At 40.8% G+C, this 25,795-nt stretch overlaps 1 protein-coding gene across 4 annotated transcripts; it reads right to left on the minus strand.

The window, feature by feature from the left end:
- Positions 1 to 108: 108 nt before the first annotated feature.
- Positions 109 to 25,229, minus strand: NIM1K (NIM1 serine/threonine protein kinase). Of its 4 annotated transcripts, none has more exons than XM_058423972.1 (5): positions 25,182 to 25,229; positions 9,758 to 9,949; positions 8,907 to 9,237; positions 2,940 to 3,208; positions 109 to 904 (listed from the first exon to the last, which is right to left on the minus strand). In XM_058423972.1, exons 3-5 carry the CDS (start codon positions 9,196 to 9,198, stop codon positions 158 to 160), a joined length of 1,308 nt encoding a protein of 435 aa, XP_058279955.1. In that variant the 5' UTR covers positions 9,199 to 9,237; positions 9,758 to 9,949; positions 25,182 to 25,229; the 3' UTR covers positions 109 to 157. The 4 variants fall into 4 exon arrangements, with proteins under 4 accessions (XP_058279955.1, XP_058279956.1, XP_058279954.1 ...); XM_058423973.1 differs by lacking the exon at positions 25,182 to 25,229 and adding an exon at positions 15,407 to 15,543; XM_058423971.1 differs by lacking the exon at positions 25,182 to 25,229 and adding an exon at positions 10,290 to 10,502.
- Positions 25,230 to 25,795: the final 566 nt, after the last annotated feature.

Consider the following 25,795-nt stretch of genomic DNA (forward strand, 5'->3'; position numbering starts at 1 on the left):
CTGTTTTTGAGTGCTTTACTGTCAACTGAGAAATGCAAAGAAAATGAAGCATTTTTGGTTTATTCAAAAATTACAAAAAAATGTAACACTACAGCTTAAGGATGTGTGCATAATCCCCTTTGTCAGATGTGCTGAGCATAAAGCCTGCAGTGCAATTTTACAAAATAGAACACAGCTTGGATGTGTGCTTAATGCCATTGTAAGAAGTGATTCCGTTTCTCAAGTCTTCTTTTGGATCTGGCTGGGACATGATAGGAACAGATTCAAGTGCCCTTTTCTTCTGTACTCTGTGCAACACAATTCTGTAGACCCCTGTTATGGAGCTGCGTGCATCTTTTCCCCGGTTGTTTTGAATGTGCTGTTCTGTGATTCCCAGGTCTTCCAGAATATTTTTCACTTCCATTTCTTCTTCTTTGAGTGTACTGATGTCTGATAAATACTTAGGATCCAGTTTAAATGTCTGTAAAGGTTTGGGGAACTGTATTCCTTGCATCCATTCACTGTTCATAATCAGTTTGAGAGAGTATCTCTTGGTTGGTACTGGCTGAAGGACTCCTTTTATCAGTTTCTGGCAATCTTCTGAGAGGCAGGGAGGCAAAGTGTATGTCCCTTCAAGAATGCACTTTTTCAGTTTGCCTACTGTATCTGCCCGGAATGGCATGCTACCTGTCGTCATGAAGTATAAGAGGATTCCCAGTGCCCAGATGTCTACATAGATGCCAACATAGTTTTCATCTCGGAAGAGCTCAGGAGCAGCATAAGGAGGAGAGCCACAGAAAGTTTTTAAAGTTTCATCTCTTTTACTTATTGTGCTGAATCCAAAGTCTCCCACCTTAACACAGGTGTTACTGGCATAGAAGATGTTTTCTGCTTTCAGATCCCGGTGAATGATATTATTGTCATGCTGTGGAAGAAGAGGAAAAGTTGGTACTGGTTTGTTCCCAGGAAAGTTCTCAATGGCTGCTTCTGATAGGTTAATTACCCTGAAGGAGAAAGGGAGTTATCTTGGGCAAATTGAGAAACTAGTATTGCAATTGGAAAAATATTAAACAAATCTAACTTAATTCTCCAAAGACACAACAATATTTGAGTAGGGGGAGAAGGATGCTGGGATTTTTTAAGACAGGACTCTCAACTTGTTAACTAAGAGCAACAATTTTGGCACTTTGGTGCTGTGGTTTAGTTGAGGTTAGGGTTGGGTTGGACTTGATCTCGGAGGTCTCTTCCTAATGATTCTGTGATTTTCATGAAGCAAATGGGTGAGGGCAGCATGGCTAATCCCTACAAGACCAGATACCTTCATGTGCAAAATCTCTATTTTTGGGGGGTTTACAGCACTAGTTTTTGCAGTTACTATGTGTAACTTACAGATTTAAACATTTAGTTCATCAATTGAACAGTATCACAGATAAAGTAAGAAATTTGCTACCATTACATTCTGTGCTCTAATGTCCTATGAGGAACTGGTGGTGGCAGGAGAAAAGGACCACAGAGTTGGGCTTCATAGTACTTCATGTTGCAGGACAACCAAGTTTAGTAGTGTTCTAGTTTTAGAAATCTGTAATACATACACCATAACTTCTACTTTTTTCCCTTCGGAATGCCAGTAGTAGCTAAGGACTCAAAACTGAATTTGTTCTACTTAGTCATGACGTACCTTTTTAAAATAAGAGTTTAGCTTCATCTTTGGAATAACTAGAAGGAATGGATGAGCACTCTGTGCCGTTTCCTTTGGAGTAACATTGTATAGATCTGGAGGCTGTAAAGGAAACCCTTTAGCATCCTATTTTAACTCTCATGAGTAACAGCCAGGAATCTGCTGCACTGGTGGACTGGTAGCAGGGAGATGGGATTTATGTGATGGCATAGCAAAAATGAAATATGCAGAAGTCTCTGCATACAAATGAAGAGGTTGGCCAGCTTGATAGTCTATGTGTATTTCTAAGAAACAAACATGGTGTAATTTTGAAATGTAAATTCAGTTCCTGGTCTGTGGATAAAATGCTGAAGCTAATCCACTACTTAAAGTACATACAATCATTTCATCAAATATATATAAGAAATGCATGCTGTTTATGTAAGCCACGAGTAGTGTGCCATGCAGTCTCTAGAACACCCTTGTTTCTGACTTTGCCAGAAGCTATTATGTGGCAAGGAGGACAGGAGCCACCGGAGGGCACCCTGAGCCAGTTTTAACAAATGCTGCTTCTCAGACTTGTTGAACAGTTCTCCGTGTTTTTTTTTGTTTGGTGTGTTTTTGTTTTGGTTTTGTGTTTGTTCATTTGTTTGTTTTTTTGGTTTTTTTTAAGTAGATGTAATTACTCTGTGAGGTTTAGAGACGATGTACCAAGGAGTTAATTGCTCCTTTTCTGCCTTGACAAGATGCTTTGGGCTCTACACAAATAGCATCATCCTAAGTATATATACTGAAGACTAGACAAGGAATGACTTGTTGGGTGTTAACCTCACAGATTTGCATCGAAGTGAGGAGCAGGAACTGACTGTCTTTAAGTGACAGACTCCCACATTCATTAATAAGCAAGCCGGATGTTTGGCACACCTAACCAGCCTCTCTGGAAGCTGAAGAGTGACTGATCTTATGTTTTGAAACAGGGAGGGAATAAATGAAGCTTTGTTCACTGGTGCCCACAGCACATTAAAGCAAACAGAACACCGGTGCTAAAAGGGTGATTCCACCCACCAGGTGTTTCCAATTCAGTCTCCTCCCAAAAGCTGTCAGTAGAGAGGCAGTAACTTGAGGTGGATGTGAAAACCCTCAGATACCTTTAGCATAGCTCTTCTGTAGCTGTTTTGCTTTTTAGAAATGTGGGGCCTAAAATTTTGGGTAACAGTAAATCTACTGTTGAAAGTCAAAAGAAATACCCATAAAATGTGCTAAGAGTAGTGAGAGGCAGCATGCCTGTGTAAGAGCAACTTACCATGTGCTTCACAGCAGACACAATCTGTGAGAAGATTATTTTACACTCTGTTTCTAGCAGCTTTCCTTCTGTACTGATTTTAGTGAAGAGTTCCCCACCTCCTGCATACTCCATCACCAAGTGCAGTTTTGAGAGTGTCTCTACCACTTCATACAGCCTGATAATATTTGGGTGGTGCAGCTTTTCCATGCTGGATATCTCACGAGACAGCAAACGTTGAGTCTTCCGATCTAGCTTTGTCTTGTCCAAAATCTTAATTGCAACTTTCTCTGAGAATAAAGACATTTTTTTTTTCCATGTTGTTAATGCAATAGATACAATTGGTAATACTATTTACATACAACAACGCTTGGTTGTAGAAGTGCAATAAAATTTCACCTCAGTAGTATATACTAAGCTGCAGGGGCCTACTAAGTCTTGTAACTTTTCACACAACCCCTCCCCCTTTCTGTCTACAACATCCTACACAGTGCTGGGGTAACTGAAGGCTGGTGGAGTATTCCAAGGGGTGATCAAGTCATCTGCTGCTTTGGTGTGCTTTGCTGTGACACGCTAATATGTGTCTGAAGGTACAGCATCTGCTGTTAGTGTCCCCTGCTGGTAGGGAAAGTCTGTAAGTCAGTGCTTTTGTTGTTAGCTCAGAGCTCCTCAGATGAGCTAGGAACTTGGAGACTAATGGAGGTGCGAAATTCGTGTGCTTTGTTTCCAACCAGAAAGAGAAACTTGTGGGGAATTTAGAGGCTTTGGCTATTTTATTCTGAGCAGTGAAGTAGAGTAAGTCACAGGGATCCTGTAAGACAGCAAATCTAGCTGGCATATGCTGTTCTGGTAATGCAAAGCTGCTGTTAAGTCCTATGTGTTTTGGGAAACATACATAGTGAAGCCAGAGACCACAAAACACACGTATATGTATCTGCAGCTACACCACAACACCAGGGTAGCCCAAAGTAGTATGAATAAGTCAATCACAGTTGCCCTTATGTTCCTGTATTAGTCTGTAGGTTACAGCTTTTGTCTTTATTCTTCTGAATATAGCTGGTATTTGAAGGATTAGTCTGGTGATAACAGGTTTACAGTGGCTTTGTATAACTTGTCAGGACAGCAAAATTAAAATGGATCACAGCAACAGAAACAACTGTTTGTTCCTGGGAAGAAGGGATTCTTAGTTGTTTGGGGATTTCTTTTTCCCTCAAGACTAACTTAGTCAAACAATCACAAAGTTACTAATAATTAATCACTTCTAATAAATCTTCCAGGAACAAACTTCACCTTGGTTTCTAGTAAAATTAGAATAAAAGAGGTATTGTTCACTTATTGCTGTAAGAAAAGAATGAGAAGGCTATTACATTTTTACACATGTTCAGGTATAAAAACTTTCAAGTTTGTACTGAATGTTATCAAGTTTTAACTCAAGTTTCATATTTCAACATACATAAAGGAACGTTAAGGATACTTATGCATGTGTACACATCAACAAAACTCCGTGTTTGGTATATTCATGTATTTTTAGTATAATATATATATCAATTGATCACCCTACTGAAGTGCAGCAGATGCTTGAAGCACATGTGATTCTTGTGGTGGAAGGTGCTGAATTATCCCTTGACGTGCCTGTTTTCAGGAGTCTGTGCTGAGCACAGGGCAGTTGTCCTGGTCACACTGCTTCTCTCGGACCTGAGGGAGAGCCCTTCAGGGAAGCAGGTACCTCCTGTGTGGTGTGGAGGTGGGTGAACCAGGAGGAAATGCAGTGACTGACACTGTCAGTCATCTGTGTGATGTCTGTGTGACTGTCAGTCATCACAGTGATGCTGGCAGTGCTCTGACTGATGACGTAGTGGAAGACCCTTGTCATGTTCATAGCACATTGATCTCCTAAACCAAGAGGAAAGAGCAGCAGCTTGCAGTCGGTTTTATTTGCACAACTTAAATGTTTACAACTCTTACAATCTTAACCATGTAATTTCATCATTCCATCTTGATCTATAGAAGTTGGGGACATTTGGGCTTTAAAATAAAATCTTCTAGGATAATTTTTTCCCTTTTATTTTGCTCCACTCTTCCTCCTGGTCAGTTTCCCTGCAAAGTTTTAAAAGGAAAGAGGAAGGGGAAAAAATAAGGTTTAGAACTGAAGAGCCTGATCCTACTCCAACACCACCATAAATCAGGACCAAGCTCCTTTAAATCTACATCATTGCAGTTGCAAATGCATAACATGCAAAGAAACCCAGCCCACCTTGAGAGCAGAAAATCTGACACCTTCCTTTTCTTTTCTAAACTCTTCTGCTTACAAACAATGCTTGGTTTAAAAATCCTCTATTACTCTTGCTTTGCAGCTGTGCTGAACAGAAGGACATTTTTAGCAGGCAGCTTATTTACCACAATAATTACAAAAAGTCTTGAAAGAGATTTTGATTGACTATATTCAGTGTATGAGGTTTGAAAAGTGCTAGGTGAAATCTTAGTAACAGAAACAAGGAAAACATTGGGAAATAATTTCAAGAAGAAATGGTGTATGCAGGGATGGCAGAAGGAAAAAAAATTCAAACAGAACCAAGTTAAAGACAAACAAACACCAAAGAAACAAAATGGATGCCTGGACATTCCTGCTTTTGCAATTCGTGTCACATTAGACTAACTTCTTACTAGCTATAAATTTTGAATGCTCTTAATTGCTTCCATTCAGCTGTGCTCTCACACTTCCTTTGTCAGCTGGAAAGCATGTAAAATAAAAGTTATACAGGGCTTAGGAACTTTACACTCCTTAGCAAGAAAGCTCCACGAATTTCAGAAGAAAATCTCTGCCAAAATTCAGGTTAATTCAGTGGGCAAAGCCTCTGAATAACACAACACATATAGAAACATAAATCAGAAAAGACTTCTTAAGATAATGAAGTCCAGCCTGTCAACATTGTCCCTAAATGGCATCTACACATCTTTTAAGTATCTCCAGGGATGGTGACTTCACCAGCTCACTGTGGAGCCCATTCCAAGGCCTGACTACCCCTGTGGTACAGAAACTCTTCCTAATGTCCAAACTAAACCTCAACCTTTCCTGGCACAATTTGAGGCCATGACCTCTTATTCTGTCCCTTGCTACCTGGGAGAAGAGACTCACTTGCAGGGAGTGATAAGGTCTCCCCTGAACCTTCTTTTCTGTAAGTTAAACACCTTCAGCTCTCTCAGCTGCTCCTCACAGGACTGGTACTCCAGACCCTTCCCCAGCTCCATTGCCTGTCTCTGGACTCACTCCAAACCCTCAATGTCTCTCTTGTAGTGAAAAGTTGAGGTGGCCTCACCAGTGCCCAGCACAGGGGGACAATCCCTGCCCTGCTCCTGCTGGCCACACCACTGCTGATCCAGGCCAGGATGCCATTGCCCTTCTTGGCCCCTGGGCACACCCTGGCTCACGTTCAGCTGCTGGCACCGGCACCCCCAGGTCCTTTCCAGCCACTCTGTCCCAGCCTGTGGCACTGCCTGGGGCTGCTGTGACCCAAGGGCAGGACCCGGCCCTGGGCCTTGTTGAACCTCACACCATCGGCCTCAGCCCATGGATCCAGCCTGGGCAGATCCCTCTGCAGAGACTTCCTGCTCTCCCAATCAACACTCCCACCCAATGTATGTGACATCTGCAAACTGACTGACATTAATCAGGGCTGGCCCCGATACTGAGCCCTGTGGAACTCTGCTAGTGACTAGCCCCAGATGGATAGAATCCTTTCAGCACCACTCCCTGGGTCCAGCCAGCCAGTTTTTTATCCAGTGGAGTGCACCTGTCCAGGACATGGCATCCACATCATAGCACCAACAATTTTTCTGTGTTTTCTAAAACCAAGACAGCCTTTGTGAGGGAAACAGGGTTCATCATCCAGTATGGTCCTGAAACTTTTTCCTCTCTCTGTTTCTCTCTCTCTCTAGAAATAATGTGTCCAGCTGCAACAGATCATAAGGGCAACAGAAAAGTGCCTATATGTAATTGTTACAAAGGCTCATCTTAGTAAAAAATAAATTGTTTCCTCTTTGGTACAGGATGATACAGGAGAGAGACTGTATTAAAACTGGCAGTAACTGAAGAGCTGAACAGCCCTCTGACACATACATCGCCCTCTACCACAGAGATCAGAACAGCATCTTTGATGAAGCCTTGTATTTTTATCATCAGATTAAAAGACTTGCACTCATTAACACTCTGTGGGAACATAATTTTCATTGCCAACACAACAATGTGTATCTACTGCAAAAACCAGAATGCTCTTTGGTGGTGGTGAATGTGTATATATGAATGCCTATGTGCATGCTCATGCTCTCCTGTCCATGTACTGTATTTTATTAGCACAGATAAGCTCACAGGTAGAGATGAGTCAGAAAATGTTTATCTTTCATTCTTCCTTCCTCATGACCGTTACAAACTTAGCATCAATAAATCAACTCCCTTTCCACTGAACATTTTAATCAAAACAGTTACAAACAAAAGAAAAAGAATTACAGAAATTTCTGTTGAAAAATAACCTTTTCCATTAAAAGTAAAGTTTTGGTTTTGGTATTTAGTTTGTCTGAGCTTACTGTATTCACTGAAGTTCAAAAATTTTTGGCCAGGTCTATTCAGATACTAAAGCAACCTGTTTCCTAAGTAAGTTCAGCAAAGGATTAATCCAGATCAAATGTCCAACTGCCTTTTCATTAGCATTCCTTGTGTTCCTAGTACAGGAGCAGCATTTTCTCCAACAATAAGCACAAAACAATTACCTCTGGAAGAAAAGACATATCACAGAAGAGGAAACGAAGTGTGGGTCAAGCAGAACAGAGACGCTTTTCTGAAAAAAGCATAACCAAAAACTCAACACCCAGTTAAAGCAACCCTTGGGTTTTTAGCAGCCTTAAATGTGAAAAATTAAGTACCATCGGTTCTCCACTTAGATTCCCTGTGCACCAACTGCTGCACCTGAGGGATAATTGTGAGCTTTTGCCCCACTTAAATCTGGGCTGAAAGAGGTGATTGTCAAAAATAACAATAGATAATACAGTTTTGGGGCATGTCTCATTGTCTCACCTGTAAAAGGATGTAAGGAAGGGGAGTCAATCAAACTGAAAAGTAAAGACTGTTAGAAGAAAAGCAAGATAGTAGTGTACAAAGATACAGAGAAAACTAGTCACCCTGATGGAAAACAACAATTTCTATTATTGTCAGACAGAGGAAGAAGAAGAAACAGGACCGCTGATGACAAGTTCTTAGTTATGACTAAGTGTCTACTGCAGTTACCTAGCCCTTCTAGTCCTTTCTACAAGAAATAGATAGGGAGCTTTGTATAATTAAAACATGAGAAATAACGGATAATTCAACACCAGTTTGGCAATACCAGAGTTTGTTTCCCTGCACCTGTTCCTCCCACACCTATAGCCCCATCCCAGCTTTTTACAGTAAAGAACAGTCAGCAAATGAGTCAGTTAAGTGGGCATAGTGTTTCTCAGCAAAATTACCATGATCTAATAAAACTTTTTGTCCATACCAGTAAAATTTGTGATGAAACAAAGGAAGCTTTGCTACCTCTGGCTGCAGGCAGGAGCATGTCTAGCCTGCTATCCTGGGCATCCATCACCTGTATCCCTGAGTCCAGGAGCTGGGGCAGAGAAAAAGGCAGATGGACATGGCAGGTTGTAGGAGGGGAGGCACAATACCACACTTCACACTGTGGTGTTTGAGCCACGGGATAAGATGTGCTAACTCCATGAAGTGCAGCGATGAACTCCTCCTGTAACAGCTGCCATGTAGAGAAAATGTTTCTAGTTTCTTTGAAACCTAATACAACCATGAGCATTTATGTGTGAACCTGCCCATAGATTAACTCAAAAACATTAAAAATACACACACACATATACACACACTCTGTATGTATATTTAAGGTTTATACAACATCTTTCTTCCCATAGGAGGCCATTTTTATAGGTCACTCAGGATATAATGGTGCCTACCTTTGGTTAGGGAATGAATTCCAAGCTTCACTTGTGAGAAATTCCCACTTCCTATTTCTCCTCTGACTCGATAGAAGGCAATTCTTTTTCCCAGGGCTAATTCTTTCACCACTTTTTCATTATGACACATATCCTGCATTAGCTTCTCAAATGGGGTCAGCCTGTGCTGTTTACCCTCTTCATCTTCTCCATGGCACTCCTGGTGCCCATCATCTTCTCTGCTGTCCTCGTGATGCCACCTGGAACAGCGGTATTTTCCAAGACTTCCTTCATTCACATATCCTGTTGTCATAGTCTATAGGGTAATCACTTCCCCATTTAACAAGATGTCCTGGTAAGTTGAAATGAAATAATTTTGTATGAATATGCAATCCTGCACATTACGGACACAGTGACAAACGCAGGGAAAAAAAAAAAAAAAAAAAAAAAAAAAAAAAAAAAAAAAAAAAAAAAAAAAAAAAAAAAAAAAAAGCAGCTTACAGAAAGTCCAAAGGCTAGTTTGAAAATTTGTTCAAAAACAAATCTGGCACATCTAGATATTGCATGTCCTGTTCAAAATCCAAGATAAAACTGGAAGCTGTATACATCCATTCCTCACTAATAGAGTGTGTCAGGATCTTCAGCTGCAAAGTAAAAGAGACTTTGAATTGAAGCTGCAAACTTTGTGCAAGAAAGCGGCAAGGTGCTCACTGTCTATGCAGTACATTTGACACATGTAAGATATCTGACACAAATATTCAGATTTTAGCTTGATCGTTTGAGAACTAACTTGATAGATAAAGGTCAAACAGAAAGCTGATTAAGTGCTCCGAGTAAGTCCAAATACTTCTAGCTAATTTTGAAAAGCTGACCTTAAGAGCGTAGTTCTCCTTGATTCTGGTAAAAGTCCAAAAGCTGACTGTAGGGATTGCCTTTGATTCATTCTTCAGCCCGTGAGCTTGTCACTGTAGCTTGGAAATGTTGCTCTGTGTGGAAGCCTTGCTGCAAGAAGTACGCTGTCCTTCTGTTTCCTTCCCATGGTGTGTTCAACAAAGCCACTGATTCTGGAAGATGACAGGAAAAGCAGTCTGTGTACCAGGCAAAAGAAATGCTGTGCCTCAGTATTCCTGCAGTCACATGGCAGGACAATACAGGATTAAGTAACTGCAATGTCACGTTAACCCTCCTTTATTTAGATGAGCTTTCTTTAACGCCTTGAGCCTTCTCAAAATTTTGCCAGACGCATGGCATTCCTGAGCAGACAGATGAAGAAAGCAATTAAAACCTTTACATAACAGCCACACGCTTCACTGAATGACAGCATGACCCATACCATTTCATCAGTTTAACTCTGGCAGCACAGACATAGAAGTACTTACCCTAAATACAAAAGCAGCCACTTACCTCTAAAGCAGCACACCATTTTTTTCTTCTTTACCTTTCTCTTTTAACCTTGAAAGCCAGGAGTTGATCAGCAAGTGCTGATCATGCAGCTACATGCCTGAGGGTGGTGAGCTGGGCACGAGAACTGAGACAGCGCAGGCAGTGGCAGCGCTCACCTCCCCTGCTCTCAGCCTGCAGCACACCCGACCGCCAGGACAGAAGCACCAGACTGAGGGGGAGTGAATCAGAGCAGTAACTCACTGCCTGAAGCTTAGGTAGACAGTCACCTAAGGTGCCACACTAGCAGAAGGCACGTGACATTTGCCAGGTGGAGCTGCCCTCTAAATCACCCGATCCCCTTTGTGAACAAGAGGAAGAGAGGTCAGAGGCACGACCTAAAGGCAAAGAAAAGGCAGCTGGTGATGGTTTCATTAAATGGGAACTGGAGTGGTACAGAAGCACTTGTCTGCTCCTTCAGAGAGGCCAACATGACTGACCCATGCTCTGGGACACCGCTCCCTGCCTTGAGACACACTGAAGAAATTTTGCTCTGTGCTGCAGCCACATTGCTGACAGACAAACTTGCACCAGGGTGAGGCAGAAAGCCTGGCTTTTCTTCAGAGTCTGTGACTCTGTCAGTTCTCTGAACCAGGGATGCTTCTTACTGTGTGTGCTTCAAATTAATGGCTGATGCAGGTTGTAACTAGGACACAGGAAGAATTTATTATTTCCATAATTCCTTTGTTACTCTTTTTGGCTTGCTCATGTCTGAAGAAAAGGGCCATTTTTATGATTGACAGAAACTTAAAATAATACATATTCATATTATTCTCTGTATCTAAATAGAGTGAAACCCCTGACAAATACTGTATGTGTACATACAGCTAACGGCCAAATCCTGATATTCTTATTAGGGAAGAGACCAAGTGACAAATGAGAAAATTCTTCTGTATTCTCTCACTAAACCACTTTCTTAGCACCAGATGTTCCCCCTAATTCTAGTATTTTATGCCTTGGAAGAAAAAGATCTCTGTGGAAGGACACACCATTCCCCACACAAACTGAAAAACCCAAACTCCACCTTACATTCTGTTTTTCCTCCACTTGGGAAAAGGATGATTTCTTTCAGGATTGCCTGAGTTCTGGCCCACAGGTTTTCTGCTTTAACCTGTTCACATCCCAATTATAAAAGTATTCTAGGTAATGAAAAACTCTTTATATGAAACTAACCCTATTTCACAGTTTTAGCGGTGGATGACATTCTAGCAGAGCAGGGGTTTTGGAAGCCACTTGTCTGCTGTCCAGTGCAACAGCAATTCAGAGGCAGAATTCTGGCTCCATTGTGCTCTTTCATCTTGAGAATAGCAGCACAGGCTGTCCATATAAAAAGTCTGGAAGCCTCCATGAGCAGTATCAGGCATGCTATGTACAAACTATTATTTAAACAAGTGTCCTTAGCTGGGCAGTGACATCTTCACCACCAAAGAACAGCTGTAACTTATGGCTAAAGCCTCCAGAGTGGCAGGTATGGAAATTCTTCTTCTGCAAAAGAAGAAACACAGAACTACCACCATCTTCTGCAAAAATTATCGGTGCCCTTGCAGTTAAGTGGTTGTACAGAAAAGGCTGACTGTGTAAGAAGAAAGAATCAAACACATTTCTGCAGACAAGCGCCTGTGAATACAGTCCATCAAGGCACAGAAGGCAGCTAGCCCAGTCCATGTGGATCACAGAGAAAAACCATATGGGAATGCCAGAACCTTGTGGGGACAGAGGAGTCAAGAGAACGGCAAAACTGCATTGAGGCACCAGCACATGCCTCCTTCCTTTATTTGCTCCTGCAGAATTTCTCCTGGGGCTCAACATGCACTTTTTAGAGCACAGACTACCATTAATCTCCCTTTCAGGCTTGGCACATAACTGTCAACCCTGCAAACTCCTGGCACTTGGCCAGCTGGCCTGGTTTTCCCTGTCTTTTGAGATGAGCTATTTCAGTACTCCTGGTGTTAGCAGTATATATACCATCTATTTATGGCCTACATTCCTGCCAGTAATCAAACCCAGCAAAATCTATCCTGATATCATACAAAAGGGCACTGACTGTAAAAGAAAATAATTCTAAGAGAGAAGGGAAAAACAAGGAAATCAGGCGCGATCCAAACACAATGAAGGACCAAGAGTTTATTTTTTTTTCTCCAGTCTAGCTGACAAGTGATGAGAAGAACTTCACAAGAATTTATCTGACCAAATAATCACTTTAAAAAAACAAAATAAGAAAGCAAAAGAAAACCAAAACCAAACGCAAACCACTACAAAAAGCAACACAAGACAGAGCTAACGAATGTATAAATCCTCTGAGACTTGTGCCAGCCTAACGTTGCTGTTTAACATTGTTTTTCAAACTGACACTCTCCTCCTACTCTAAGAAGTGCTAACTACCCTCAGGCTTCAGCTGCAGGCTCAGTTTAAACCCTGCATCACAACTCTAAGGAATTTCAAAATGACAGGGAAAAAGAACTAAAACAAGAAAGACATCACTGGGTATAAAGACTTAGTTTCCTAAAATCCCATCCTGACAGATAGATAAAAAGTGACCTGGTTTTAAGAAGCTTTGAATGGAGCACATGAAAGCACAGAAGCAGCTAGACCAATGCTCCAAGAACGGTGTTTTGCAAATTGGTCTCTTTCATTAAACCGGTCCTTTAGAAAGGCAAAAATCCACTCAGTTTTGAGTGCTTAAACTGCTGCAGCTCCTATTAGAGTGAATGTGAAGGAAGTTATACTGCAGGATTTCCTATCACTCAAATTACCAGAATACCAGGCAGTTTTAATGAGGATGTCACTGGATATTGCAACTCATTCACTAGAGTTCTCTTTTCAGCCCCTCTGCTGTCTAGCTTGAGGAGATGAGGATTTTTAAGGTATTTCCTTAGGGTAGGGGATTCGTTCAATTTTTAAAAATTCCCTTGAAGAACAGCATGCCTCCTGCTTAGTAGACTATATGCACCATGTGCCAGCTCTGGAACAAAACTGAATTTAAAGTAGCAGGGATTTTTTTTTTTTTTTTAACTCATCTGCTAGAAAAATATTGACCCCATTTTTTTAATCACAGCTTTGAATGTTCAGTTGTTGCAAGAAGATACCAACAACCTAGTATACTCCTGTGTATAGAACACCTATCTTTTACAAAAGATTAGAGCCCAGCAGAAAAGTCCTGCAAGACCTGTAGCACAGACCACAGGTGACACACAAGTTCTGCTGTGCAGACAGACACCACAGCAAAAGTAATAGCTCAACTCCTGTGTTTATGCTCAAGTAATATTGAGTGCATGGCTGCTGTGGCCAAAGGAAGTCAACTTTTGTTCAAGGTTTGTCCTGAGCACATTTTTTTGACTTACGTGAGAAGCACTCTCAGTCTTATTTCTGTGACTGCCAGAAAGCAAAATGACTATATAAAATACATTCCTGAGCTTCATATGAATTGTTTAAAATCCCGCCAAACCCCAACAATTCAAAATACAAAATACAGCATGGTTATGGGCTGAACACAGACCTGTATGTTCCCAGGTCAGGTAGGAGGAAATACTAACAGGGCATTGACTGTGGAGAACCTCCAGAAACTACTTGCTCTCTCTGCCCAGGCACACATGCCACCCATTTCCATACATCCCAGAATTACTACTGTTAGCTGGCACAGCATTCAGTTTGCCAGTTACTGTCTGATGAAAACCAGACATGAACAACATCATTCTTATCACCATGTTATCAATGCTTTGATGACAGCCACAGTGATGCCTGGGCTGGCAGGTGGGCAGGGCACCACTGCCAGTTCGGTGCTGCTCCACTGGACGGGCCGGAGCTACAGCGTGAACCTGAGGTGGAGGGACTGTGACCTGTAGATGATGGGAGCAGGTACCTCTCAAAGCATCTGTGGCTGTGGTTGTGACTGTGCCACAGCAGGTACACCTCTGGAGGGATTATGGCCCACGAAGGCCACACTGGAGCAGGTGCACTTCAAAGGACTGCGCCTGAGTAAACATATGTTGCAGCACGTATAGCCCTGAGGAGACTGTGGCTTATAGACATGGCTCCACTTGAAGCAGGTACAGCCCTAAGGCACTGCAGACTACAGGTAAATCTAAGCTGGAGCAGAGGCACAGGGAGCATTTCACTGCACTGTCAAACCATTACATGTAGGACTCAATCATCTTAAGGGTCTTTACCAATATAAATTATTCTATTGTTCTTAGCCTAAGACATGGCATTGTTTTCACACAGAGAACATTAACATATGCAGCAACCCTGGCAGAAACAGAACATAAACACTTTCAAGGCTTCTGTGCAAAACCTCACTTACTGGCCACAGCACCAAGAAGGGAAGCAGGAAGAGGTAACAAACAGTTTTACTGTACTCACTCCTTCCTCACAATGAAATGCCTGTTTTACACGTTGTTATCAAACAACAAACAAACAACCAAACCACAAAACAAAACAAAACAAACAAATAAACCCCAAGAAATTCTGGTATAAAAAGGAAAAACACAGCCAAAAACTACCCCTCTACACTGGAACACACTAGCTTGCAACTTAAATTCTACAAATTTAACTTAGAGCAAAGGACAGGGACCTCTGCAACCTATTTAAAAGTTTAATAAGCCTGAGCCCTTCATACTGAAGCAGAATACAGGTGGATGTTTACTCAAGTGTCCCCTAACCTCAATGGAAAAACTGAAACCTTCATCTTTTGGATTGACCCCATGGTCATTCTGGAATGGACTCCCAAAGACAAACCAAATTACTTGGAATCTGATGGAACATGACCTCTCAAAGCTTCTACCTGACCAGCCTGTTGCCAGATCTGCTGACTGAGGACTATTCAGCACAGGTCACTGTGGCACACAACTATAGATCTAAGCAACCTCTCACATTCATTTAGTCCAACTTCCTTCTTGCCAAAACCAGAGATGAGAAATAGAGGAAAAACACACTGGTGTGCCCTGTTTTGTGGTCCACCCCTAAAAGATCTCTCCATGATCTTCAGCAAGCTAACCTTCCTGCATCCAGGATTGCTACAGCATGACCCGCAGAGACCCACCCAGGCAGATGGCCAGGCTGGGCCAGCACAAGCACACACTCACCTGCTCGGGTCGCCAACGCCTGCTTGGCAGCAGCAGCTCAGGGAGTCCTGCAGGGCCGCTGACAGGCACTTCATGTGACACGGGTGTCAGGGTGCAGCACAGACTCACCTTCCCCCCTCCCTAGAGGTTATCTGCCGCCAGGCTGGAATAAGCTCTTGGCGAGATGAAAGAAGGCTGCACAGAGCCCTCAGCAGTCAGAGCTTACATAACCCCGCCAACACAGGTTAGGTGCAGCCCAGCTGGTGGAGTCTCACATCAAATCCACCGCCTGCAATGTACAGGGTATATGGAAAAGAAAATCAACGTAACACAAACGACACTAAGCAAGTACATTGAGACTGGCGAAACAGAAACTAAAATGGGGGGCGGGGGGGGGGGGGGAGGGATTGAAGGGGGGCAACTCCTTTCATCCTTTCACAGCACTGCTGATAAAACAGCTAGAAAGAGATTAAAATTAGTCTTTGAATTGTGCAGAAAATAGCATTAAAAACAAAGACAAAAAAGAATTTATTAGTAGAACCCACTGTTTTCCCAGGTCTTTAAAATACAGGGGAGGGATTAATTTGAAGTCTGACTGTATTTTGAAATTAAATTTACCCTTTCAAAACTTTAGCTTGGCCAGTCTATTTTATTTCCTTCTTTGATGTATAATGTAAATGAGGTTAATTTGCCTCACAATTGTTCTTCCAAGATAAAATCAGTTTCCATTAATTATGTGTTCTGACTCAACAGAGATGCAAGGAAGTCTTTATTAGCTTTTTAAATAACAGAAGAAAACCCCCCATTTAATTTGGTTATTTCATTAAATATTAGTTTGACTCCTTGTTCGATGAAAATAAAATAAATGCTCTAGATAAAGCAAACTATAGTCCAAGAAATAAGAAAGAGGCAATACTTAAGAGTCCTGCTGAAATCACTGAAGCAATCAGTCTTCACTTACATCAAGAAAGTGATTACATATTTAGGCAGATATGCATTGCTAAGATGGCCTACAATAAAATCACCCTGTCATTTTCAAGGACGAGAAACCTGAAATACGCTTCCATACAAGGAAAACAGAAAGTGTTCTGTTTCATACTATCTATCAGTTTTCTTTCACCGCTCCCCACTGACTTATTAGTTGAGCCTTAGCAAATGGAAACTTTTGGGTACCTCTTACAAGGTAATCAAATTTAGCTGCATCACTCTATATGCACTACTCGAAAGTACTCAACACTAAAACATTAAGCACGTTAAGGTCATTTTTCAATGGAACTGGACAGAGGACAAGCCGTTGGTATTATTCTCCAGGGACTTACTTGAAAATATATAAATCCTGCACTGCACTTTGAAACATACTTTATACTGACTGGAGCTTGCGATTTTTCAGAGTAATCTCTTAAGACACTTGAGACTTACTCTGAATCAGTATTAAGAAAATGCTGCATTACATTAATTGTATTCCTCAGCAACAGAAGACACAGATATAGAAATATAATACCCATATAAAAGTGACAAGAGAGCAGCATCATAAAGACTGTCTGCTTGGTTTTAAATATGCTGAAGAATTATCCCCTGAAAGTGTTGTTGCAACTCCTCTGTCCCTGCCAATGTTAAACATCCCTACGTGACTGCAGCTTTGAGAACTTCTAGAGTTTTAGAGAGAAAAAAATCTAGATAGAAAAACAGGTATTTGTATTTCCCATCTCACTGACCATTAGACTGGTAATGTCTAGAATACACCAGAAAATGACACGGAAATGGAAGACAGTCCCAGACGTATTTCTCTAGAAATGTAAGGGTGTGCCACCTTCTCAGACCAAAGGGGTCCCCTTGCCATGCAGACCACATGCCCTTCACACCAGCTACCACCTCTGGAACTCTATTTGGGAACCACACAGTGAAAAACCTCTGTAGTGCACTGCTGCCAGGTTTGCCATCTGTATGATGTCCCCAGGCTTTGCAGGCACAGAGCCACAGGGGAACAAGCACAAGCTCCCCAGGGTTGCTGAATCTTTGATTAACCTCTGGAAACTGGTTAATGCATGGCAAATCTTCAAGATGTAGCAAGAAGCTCAGCAGGAAGAAATCTGATCTTATTTGACATCCTACAGGTCATAAGTCACTAAACTCTGTATATCAAAGACATCTTGCCCACTAAAGATTCCTCTTCCACTGGATTGAGAAATCAGTATAGGTATTTTTAAAACTGTGATCTAGAGAAACAGTACAAAGGCAGCAAAAACCACTTGAGACAGCCCACTGCAAATTGAATTGTTCTATCAGCTTCATCTGTGTGGTGCATATCCCTAAGAGGGATATTAATTCAAACAAGATTTTACTTTGATTAGATTTTACTCTTTTGCAACTTTGGCTTCAGTATTGCAGTTTAATGTTTCACATGCATCCTAGGCTTCTTTTTTTTTTTTTTTTTTTTTTTTTTAACTGACCTGGTTTTGGAGCACTGAAAAATTCATAATGCTGCCTCAAACTGAATTTTCAAATGTAGCAGTGTGTGCTGAGGAAGCTGCCAGCACATTTAGGCAACTGACCTCTCCTGCTGTGAGGATCAGCTGAGCAGACAGTATTTGAGGACAGGCACAGACTAATACCCTGGGAAACCGCAGAAGAGGATCACTGCAGAGCTCCAAGCAATACAGACCTTGCTACTGACCCACTGAAAGACAGTCAAGTGAAAAAGATGCTACATCTCAAATCTGCAAAGCCCTTGCTAGTTTTCATATCACATTTAAACAGCAAAAGCTTTCCTGATTTGAATGACTATTAACGTTAATAAATTTCACTAGCATTTACTTTCATTAGCTGATCTTACAGACATTTTTTGAGTATCTGTCCTGGAACTCAGACTACTATTACAAGTATTACTGCTGTTCTCGCTACTATTGTTACTGTGAAAATGAAGGGCTGTGTGAACTATGTTTCCTTAGTAGGGAACAGAACAAATCTGAGTAAAAAAGATTGTAACAGCTGATACTTTGTTAAAATGATAATGAGTAACACATTCAATGTTCAAACGTAGGGAAGAGATTTAGACAAATCTGCAAAAATGAAAATTAGGAATAAATCCATGGTATTACATGTAACTTTATTATTATACAAAACTCTGTGGTATAACGCAGATAGTAATGACAGTCCATGATTTCGGGGAGCATAGGTTCACCAAGGAAGCAGAAGGCACATATTTGCAGAAGTACAGCATAAACAAATTTTAGAACATCTTTAAGCTATAATCTTCCCTGCAAGCATCCACTCCCGTGATGCAATTCTGTGGACAACCACCATACACGTAATACAATCCAAAATCCCCAGTTTATTTAAAAGTCTATAGGTAAGAAACTCCAGTTCCTCACTTTTCCTCAATCTTTTCCTTAAAGAAATCTGCAGGAGAATTTCACGTTAGAATCCAGAAATGCACCTGAGTCTAGAGGTATGCAGATGACTTTATAAGCTATTCTTATTAAAGTTCTGAAATAGCAGTCTATTTTTAAATAGACAACAATGTAATGCTGCTAGCATTTCATTCACTGACTAACCTATCCTGGATTTGCTTAATGCTACACCCCTTTCCAGCATCCTTCCATCACCTCAAGGAAAAGCAACTGCCTGAATGCAGCAGAACTCAATGAAAAAGAAAAAACTCTAATTTCATTTTACTTTGTAAGGTGGAGGGGAAAAGACAATAGGAAAACAATCAGTGGTATTAGTTCACAAACAGTGTTTAAGCAAAAGAAAATGGATAGAGTCAAAATATTGTAAGAGTCTATACTACTTTAATGGTGCAAATTGTTTGAGCACAACTTCCCCCCCCCCCCCCCCCCCCCATCACTGTAATTAAACTATAAAACCTATTGAGTGGGAGTTTTGTTGAGACACTTAAGAACAAAACTGCTGTTTAGGTGGTATGTACATGAAGCTATGTGCCAGCAAGAAAACATAGTGGGGAAAAAAGGCTTTAAAACCATAGTGATGCTTGCATATACTACTAAAGGCATACACAGTATCACTAGTGGCTCATGTGATTGTGCATTTACAAACATAAAGTTACAAGACCTGTTATGGGTTCTAGGACAGCTTTTGCAAATAGGGGAAAATGGGAACAAGAGACAGAAAGGAAGAGTCTGTTCAGTTTTTCCAAACCCAGCAGGTTAACACCAGGAGGCCAGCAAGATAAAACAAGAAATGCTTATGATACTCTGAAATCTGAACAAAGCACAGCTGGCAATCCAGAAGGTCACATTCTCTCATGACAAACTCTGACTTGTCAGGTTCTGGGCAGTATAACAGTAGGATGTCACGTACTATCAGGACAACAGTCAAAGCCTCTGGCAGTAAAAGGCCAAGTTCTCATGAGTTGGGTGCATCACTCCAAGCTCAAAGGCATGATGGCAACAGTTTTTCCTCAAGAAAGGGCACCTTCCATCTTCCTGATTATTAAAAACGTGAATCACAAGGAACCGCAGCATCAAGACCAAAATCTTTACTCTTCACAGTATTTTACAAATGATATTATGTCATTTTAGCACCACAGTGTGATAGCAGGAAACAGGTCGGCAAATGCAGAGTTGCATGTTGTAATGGCTGTATTTTCAGGTAAAAGGGGATTGATTTGTTTGAGCTCCTATGTCCTCAATCTAATAAATAAGTTCCATTAAGAGTCTGAAACCCCTCAGGAAGCAGGCTCATGATCAGCTCTGAAGAGGTGTACTTGAAGAAATTATCCAGCAAGCATCTCAGAGTAGACACAATACTGTCCTCATTAAATCTTACCTGGTGATGTACCAGAGCTAGAACTGCTTTGCTGGCACCAAGATTTTAAGCCTGCAGTTTAAAGACTAACTATTTTTTCTGATTCCTCCAAAGGTCTCTCACAGAACCTTCACTGACAATATTTACTCTCATGTCTCTCCAAGACAGCAGCATTTCTCATTGCCACAGCACTAGCTGAGAGAGAAAAAGAAAGAAAATGCATATCTCTTGCATCCTCTCCATATAATTAGTACTTAACCCAGTTAATCACACCATTTAATCTGATGACACCATGCAGAGCTCAACAGAACTGGAAAGAGATTATTCTCATAACCTCTAAAGCACAGGGCTGGCATAATTTGGTTAACTGGGCCAAAGAACTTCACACATTTCTCTCATGTCTCTCAATGTCTCTCATTTTTAAACCTAGGGGCAACCCTAACCACTCTAAAGGCAAAGATACAGTTATTTACCATTCTACTATTCAACACTGTAGAGTTATTTATTCAACATAAGAAAACAGAAAACCATTAATTTGAAAGCCCACTCCCAATTCAGAGGCAGCATCAAGCCTATATCCTGCACTTCTAGCACTCTCGATCTAGAATTCCACAATTTTTCACAAACATGATACAAAACTGAACACAATACACCATTTGTGTGCACTGCTGAATCCAAAGCCAAGCAAAAAGACAACTAATCCTTGCCATACTCTCTTCTTTATGAAAAGTAAATTAGATGTACATGTAGAGTCATTGTTCACTCTAGACAGTGTTACAATTCCGGCTTTTTACTCCTAATAATGATACTCATAATATTCCTTTAAGATGTTTTACGTATTTTTCCTTTGGAACAAAAAAATGTACAAAAATTACTGCTTGTATGCACAATTCCCATACAGAAGTAAAGGAGTTAAGCTAACAGCTTTAATGAATTGTTACTATACGCCCAAGACAATCACACAGAGATGACCACAAAGTTGAAACTGAACCACAAACATTGCTAGAACACAACTGCTAGCCTGATGGATGTAATGGAAACAATGGAATCTCATTTCTGATGAAGGGAGAATCTGTTCACCTTTTGTATTTGAGTACCAACAATGGGAATTCACATCATGTTAAAGAGTCTTAAGAATACGTTTACTAATTCTGGAAGCTCTTATTTACAGCACTAAATGTAAGACAGAGTTCCGAGCTTTAACAAGTTTTGCAATACTACTAAATCAGATGAAAAAAAAAATTTATACAGGGACTTCTCATATGGCTTGATGAAGCTGAGTTCCCTTCCTTCAGCCCATAGGGGAATTCCAATTCTAACAGAGTTCTCATGCAATTATTATTTCCAAGTAACTTAGACGTTCTTTTAATTCTGACTTCTAACTTAGTAATTCAAGGAAGACAGAAAAAACCACTGTTAATAGACAAATTCTTTTCATCCTTCCTCAGTGGTTTCACTGGATGACCTAGTGTTTGCACTCCAAGAATCAGACAAAACACAGATATCTTTTGAGCGTGTCCATATCACTTCTGTACTGAAATGCATTTGTCAATCCCTCTATTGGCAGAATGCCTTACACAGATGAAAATTATAGTAGTAGATGTAAACCTTGACTGTACAAATTGTACAAACAGAACATGAGTGCAAATAATCTTTAAAACTTCAGAGGCCTTGGCAGACATCTCCTGCTCACAGGCCGGAAATCCCCTTCACATGCCATGCCCTATTTACTGTTCAGAGGATTAGTTGAGACCAAAACCAAAAGTGAACTCCCTGTGCTAAAGCTGCCAAACTTCACAAAGCACTTCTGAAGGATAAAATTTTGGGGGTACTGTATTGCAACTAATTGTCATTTCAGTGCCTACCAGCACAGAAGCAGGTACATCTGGACAAAAACAAGGTCTGTATACTTTTAAGCAAAACCAACAAAACCAACAGAACCCAGGTCAAAAGAGCTTCTGAAAAACAGTCTCATGACTGGAGCACTTACTTAAACCTTAGTGGTGTATTTGAATCCCTGTCTTAACCCAGAAGAAGGAACTCAGATGCAGTCTTTCAATATACTGTCACTGCTCAACTATCTTATAAGCACTGAAAACCATTAAAGCAAATTTCTAGAAAACTGGAGAGAGGGCAATTCAATGACTGTGATGCAGGCCCAAGTAGCAATTTACACACAAAAGTTATGTATGCAACTATCACACCCTCATGTGAAGGAAAGTCAAGAAATAATTTCTCAACATCAGGCTTACGGGCACAGCTCTGTGGAAGACACTTGAATAAAGTAATGTGATATTTAGTAATAATTAAGCCTCAGTTTCAATGTGCTTGTTCTGCTAAGAACAGAGGTTTCAGCAGCTCAAATACATTCCATAAATATTCAATATACTTTGCTTAACATCTACATTTTCACGTCATGTTTAGGACTACAGGTATTACTTAATTTCAATCTTTTCTTTTTCTACCAAACATATTCTCAGACGATCATTGGATCCTGGGTCACCAAAGACCAGCAAAGAGGATGATGTAATCCACATCTGGGAAAAAGGGCAAACCCAGCTCTTACTGATGCTCCTGCTCTTTGATTCTTAAGGGAAACCTGCATTTTATTTTTTTTTTTTTTCCTACTTAGTAAGGTTTCAAATGATACCAAGTAGCCAAAAGGGGGTTGGGACAGAAAAGCAGAGGGATTAAAATAAAATAAAAATAATTATTAAAAAAGCCAAATCCCAAAACCCCAAGGAAGAACAAGAACAAAGACATGGAAATAAAATACTTCTGAAAGTCATTACTTCTGCAAAAAAAAGTCAATCTTTAATTACAAATTAACTGCTGTCCAGAAAAATCTCCAAAGGGAGCTGATTACACTTCAAATTAAGATAAAAAATAGCCATTCATATTCTGCAGAAGAGCTGAAACTTTGCACTAGTACTACTTCTGAACTATTTTCCTTTGATGTTTCCTTCTCAAAATCCGATCCTTGTGGAATCTGAGCACTTTCAAGCTGTCATGGATGTCCCCAGCCTTAGGACAGCTCCATCCTCTGGATGACACCTCCAGAATGCATTTCCAGTTACAAACACAAGCCCTTAATGATGAGACTGCAGCCTGCCCTCTGCCCTCGCTGCAGTAGCAGAGGTAAAGGAAGCCCAGGCTGGATGTGCTCCCTTCCAAGCAGGAGAATACAACACGTACAGACACAGAGGTCTGCAGTATCTCTGTTCAGTGTGGTGCTGCAGCTGCACAATGCTGAACATTCCCGGAAAACTGAAATCCCTGCGCTCCTTGTGGCATGCTTTTCAGTACCTTAAATGACCCTGCACACCACTGAAAGTAAAGCAAGACTTCCCTATTAAATGCTAATGGGAATGTGCCACTGGGAATTACACACTGACTACTCAGTGATCAGCTCTCCTCTGGTGCAATTACATCATGCTTGGGCAGAGAAGTGGAACTTTATTTAGCAGAGCCCCAGGCTCAGTCCTACGATATAATTTTTGGACTTGGGCATGAGCTGAAACAGACTCTTCAACCTGACTCCTGGAAAAACAAGCTCCTAAATGTGGATTCTGTGGAACCAATAACCAATGAGAAAACCCCAAACTTACACCACTCTGTTGTGTGTAAAAATGAAACTGAAAATGAGAAGCACCATTACATTCCCCTTCTGTAATTATGAGCCCAGTTTCATGCCACTCCTCTCAGCCTACAATTAGCTCAATTCATGGTGGCTTGGCAGGGCAGAGGAGACAACTGTGGGATGAAGAAAAATGGATTTTTTTCAACTGTGCTATCCAAAAAACTGCCCTATCTACAGGACTGCTGTAGCGGACAGGCCTGCCATTTCACACAAACACAGCCTCTCAGATGCCACCTTGCACATAAGAACTGAGCCTGCTCACCTTGACTTCATGAGAACTTTCTCAAACACTGAAGTTCATAAGTACATTTCAGCAAGCCACAGGAAATGCAGTGGAAGTAATAATATAGTAATTGCAAAATAATAACATATAGTAATTGCAAAATAACAAAGGAGGGATCAGGTCACATCAGTAGTAGTTGTCCTGAATTGTTCAGACAGATGAGTTTCCAAGCACACTCTAGTTGCCTTGCAGGTAATACATTTTTCAAGCTCCTTCCAGATTAAACACATTCTTATTTTGCAATTAGAGCTTTAAAAGTCATGATAGTATCAGCACGCATTGCTGCACAGTGTAATAACCAGATTATCTTAATGAGGGCCTAAAGAGTCCTTATACTTCTGATACAATCTTTAAAACATAAATGATGTAGTAATTCACACTGAGAGCAATTATTTATTATAAGCACCTGAAAAACATGGGGCTTGGGACACTGAGGCAAGTCCTACACTGCTGTTAACACAAAATTGCTCCATGGTATAACACTGTGTTTGTTTGAGAAGATCAGAGGAGTATTGGCTGGACTCTGGGCACAATTTCCAGCAAGGTGAATGGAGAGCATTTAATCCAGCTGTTATCTATCTGCTCAGAACTGACAACCTAATTTGGAAACTGGATTACATGGCATGCAGAGATTAACGCACTGCTGTACAGCTGCATGGATTGATGACTGCCATGACAACCAGCAGAAAATGTATCCCAGTAATCCACCCTGCAACAAGCAGATCTGTCTCATGCAGCATTAACAAGATTTATCACTACCACAGCCATCCTTTCAATTATTTCATTGCAGATATTTAGACTGGTATAATCTCTAACTCTCTCTACATCTTAAAATACCAATTCACAACCAGAAGAGACACTCATTTCACTAATGCTGAAAGCAATGAAAATCCCTGTACACTATCAGAAATGTATAATTTCTTAGAAAATATTAGTGGTTTCCATGTAATTTTTCAGGGTACTGAGTACATTTGTGTTTATTTTACTAATATAAGAAAGTGCGTATTACCCTACACTTCCCACACTAGGCAAAGTCATCTGGTATTTCAAGCAAGCGATACACTGATTTCTAGTTTGGAGTTACCCTTCTTGGTAACTTGTTTTACCTGCAATGAGAAGAGCTTTTGGTTTCACACTTCAGGAGAGAAAGTCAGAAGACTGGACAGTATTTTCAGTTCCATTACTGCATGCTTGCAGAATTATTTAGTCTGTGTAACCACAAAAAAACATGGAAAAAATTTTATAAGGGGGAAAATAAAAGCCATTTAGGTGCTTCACAAGAAGAATTAGAGGTTGAGCTAAATAATATTTGCCAAGTGTCCTAAGAGAGAGATTCTAAGCATGAAGGACTATTTTTTTCCAAACACACGGAAGAACCATGCTGGAGATTTTCTCAGTGTTAGCCAAGAATTTCAAAGGTTGAAGTTTATTTCCCAACTCCCAGTAAATATCAGGAAGAGAAGCAAATGCCCAACTTCTAGGGCTTTGGAACAAACAGTGGAAGCTAAAACCGGCCATGAAGAAATTGTATGATGTTTGTTCCAGCTGTAAGGAGCTAATCCCATCACTTGTCAGTACGGTTCAAAATCACGTGGTGTATTTTGTTGTGTTCTTCTGCCCCAACTAACCCGGCCTCTAAAAAAGAGCAACAACCCTAAATACTCACACAAAGAGCAACTTATTAACATATCTCTTCCAAGCATCTCTGTCACATGTACCT

Source organism: Hirundo rustica, chromosome Z (assembly GCF_015227805.2).
Source record: "Hirundo rustica isolate bHirRus1 chromosome Z, bHirRus1.pri.v3, whole genome shotgun sequence".
NCBI lineage: Eukaryota > Metazoa > Chordata > Aves > Passeriformes > Hirundinidae > Hirundo > Hirundo rustica.

Coding starts and splice junctions, on each gene's coding strand:
- NIM1K (XM_040091330.2), bottom strand. CDS start 9,828: ATGAATCAAAGGCAATCCCTACAGTCAGCTTTTGGACTTTTACCAGAA. Junction 9,146..9,757: donor AGGAGAACTACGCTCTTAAG/GTCAGCTTTTCA, acceptor CCGCTGTTCCAG/GTGGCATCACGAGGACAGCA. Junction 905..2,939: donor TGTCTGCTGTGAAGCACATG/GTAAGTTGCTCT, acceptor CTTCTTCCACAG/CATGACAATAATATCATTCA.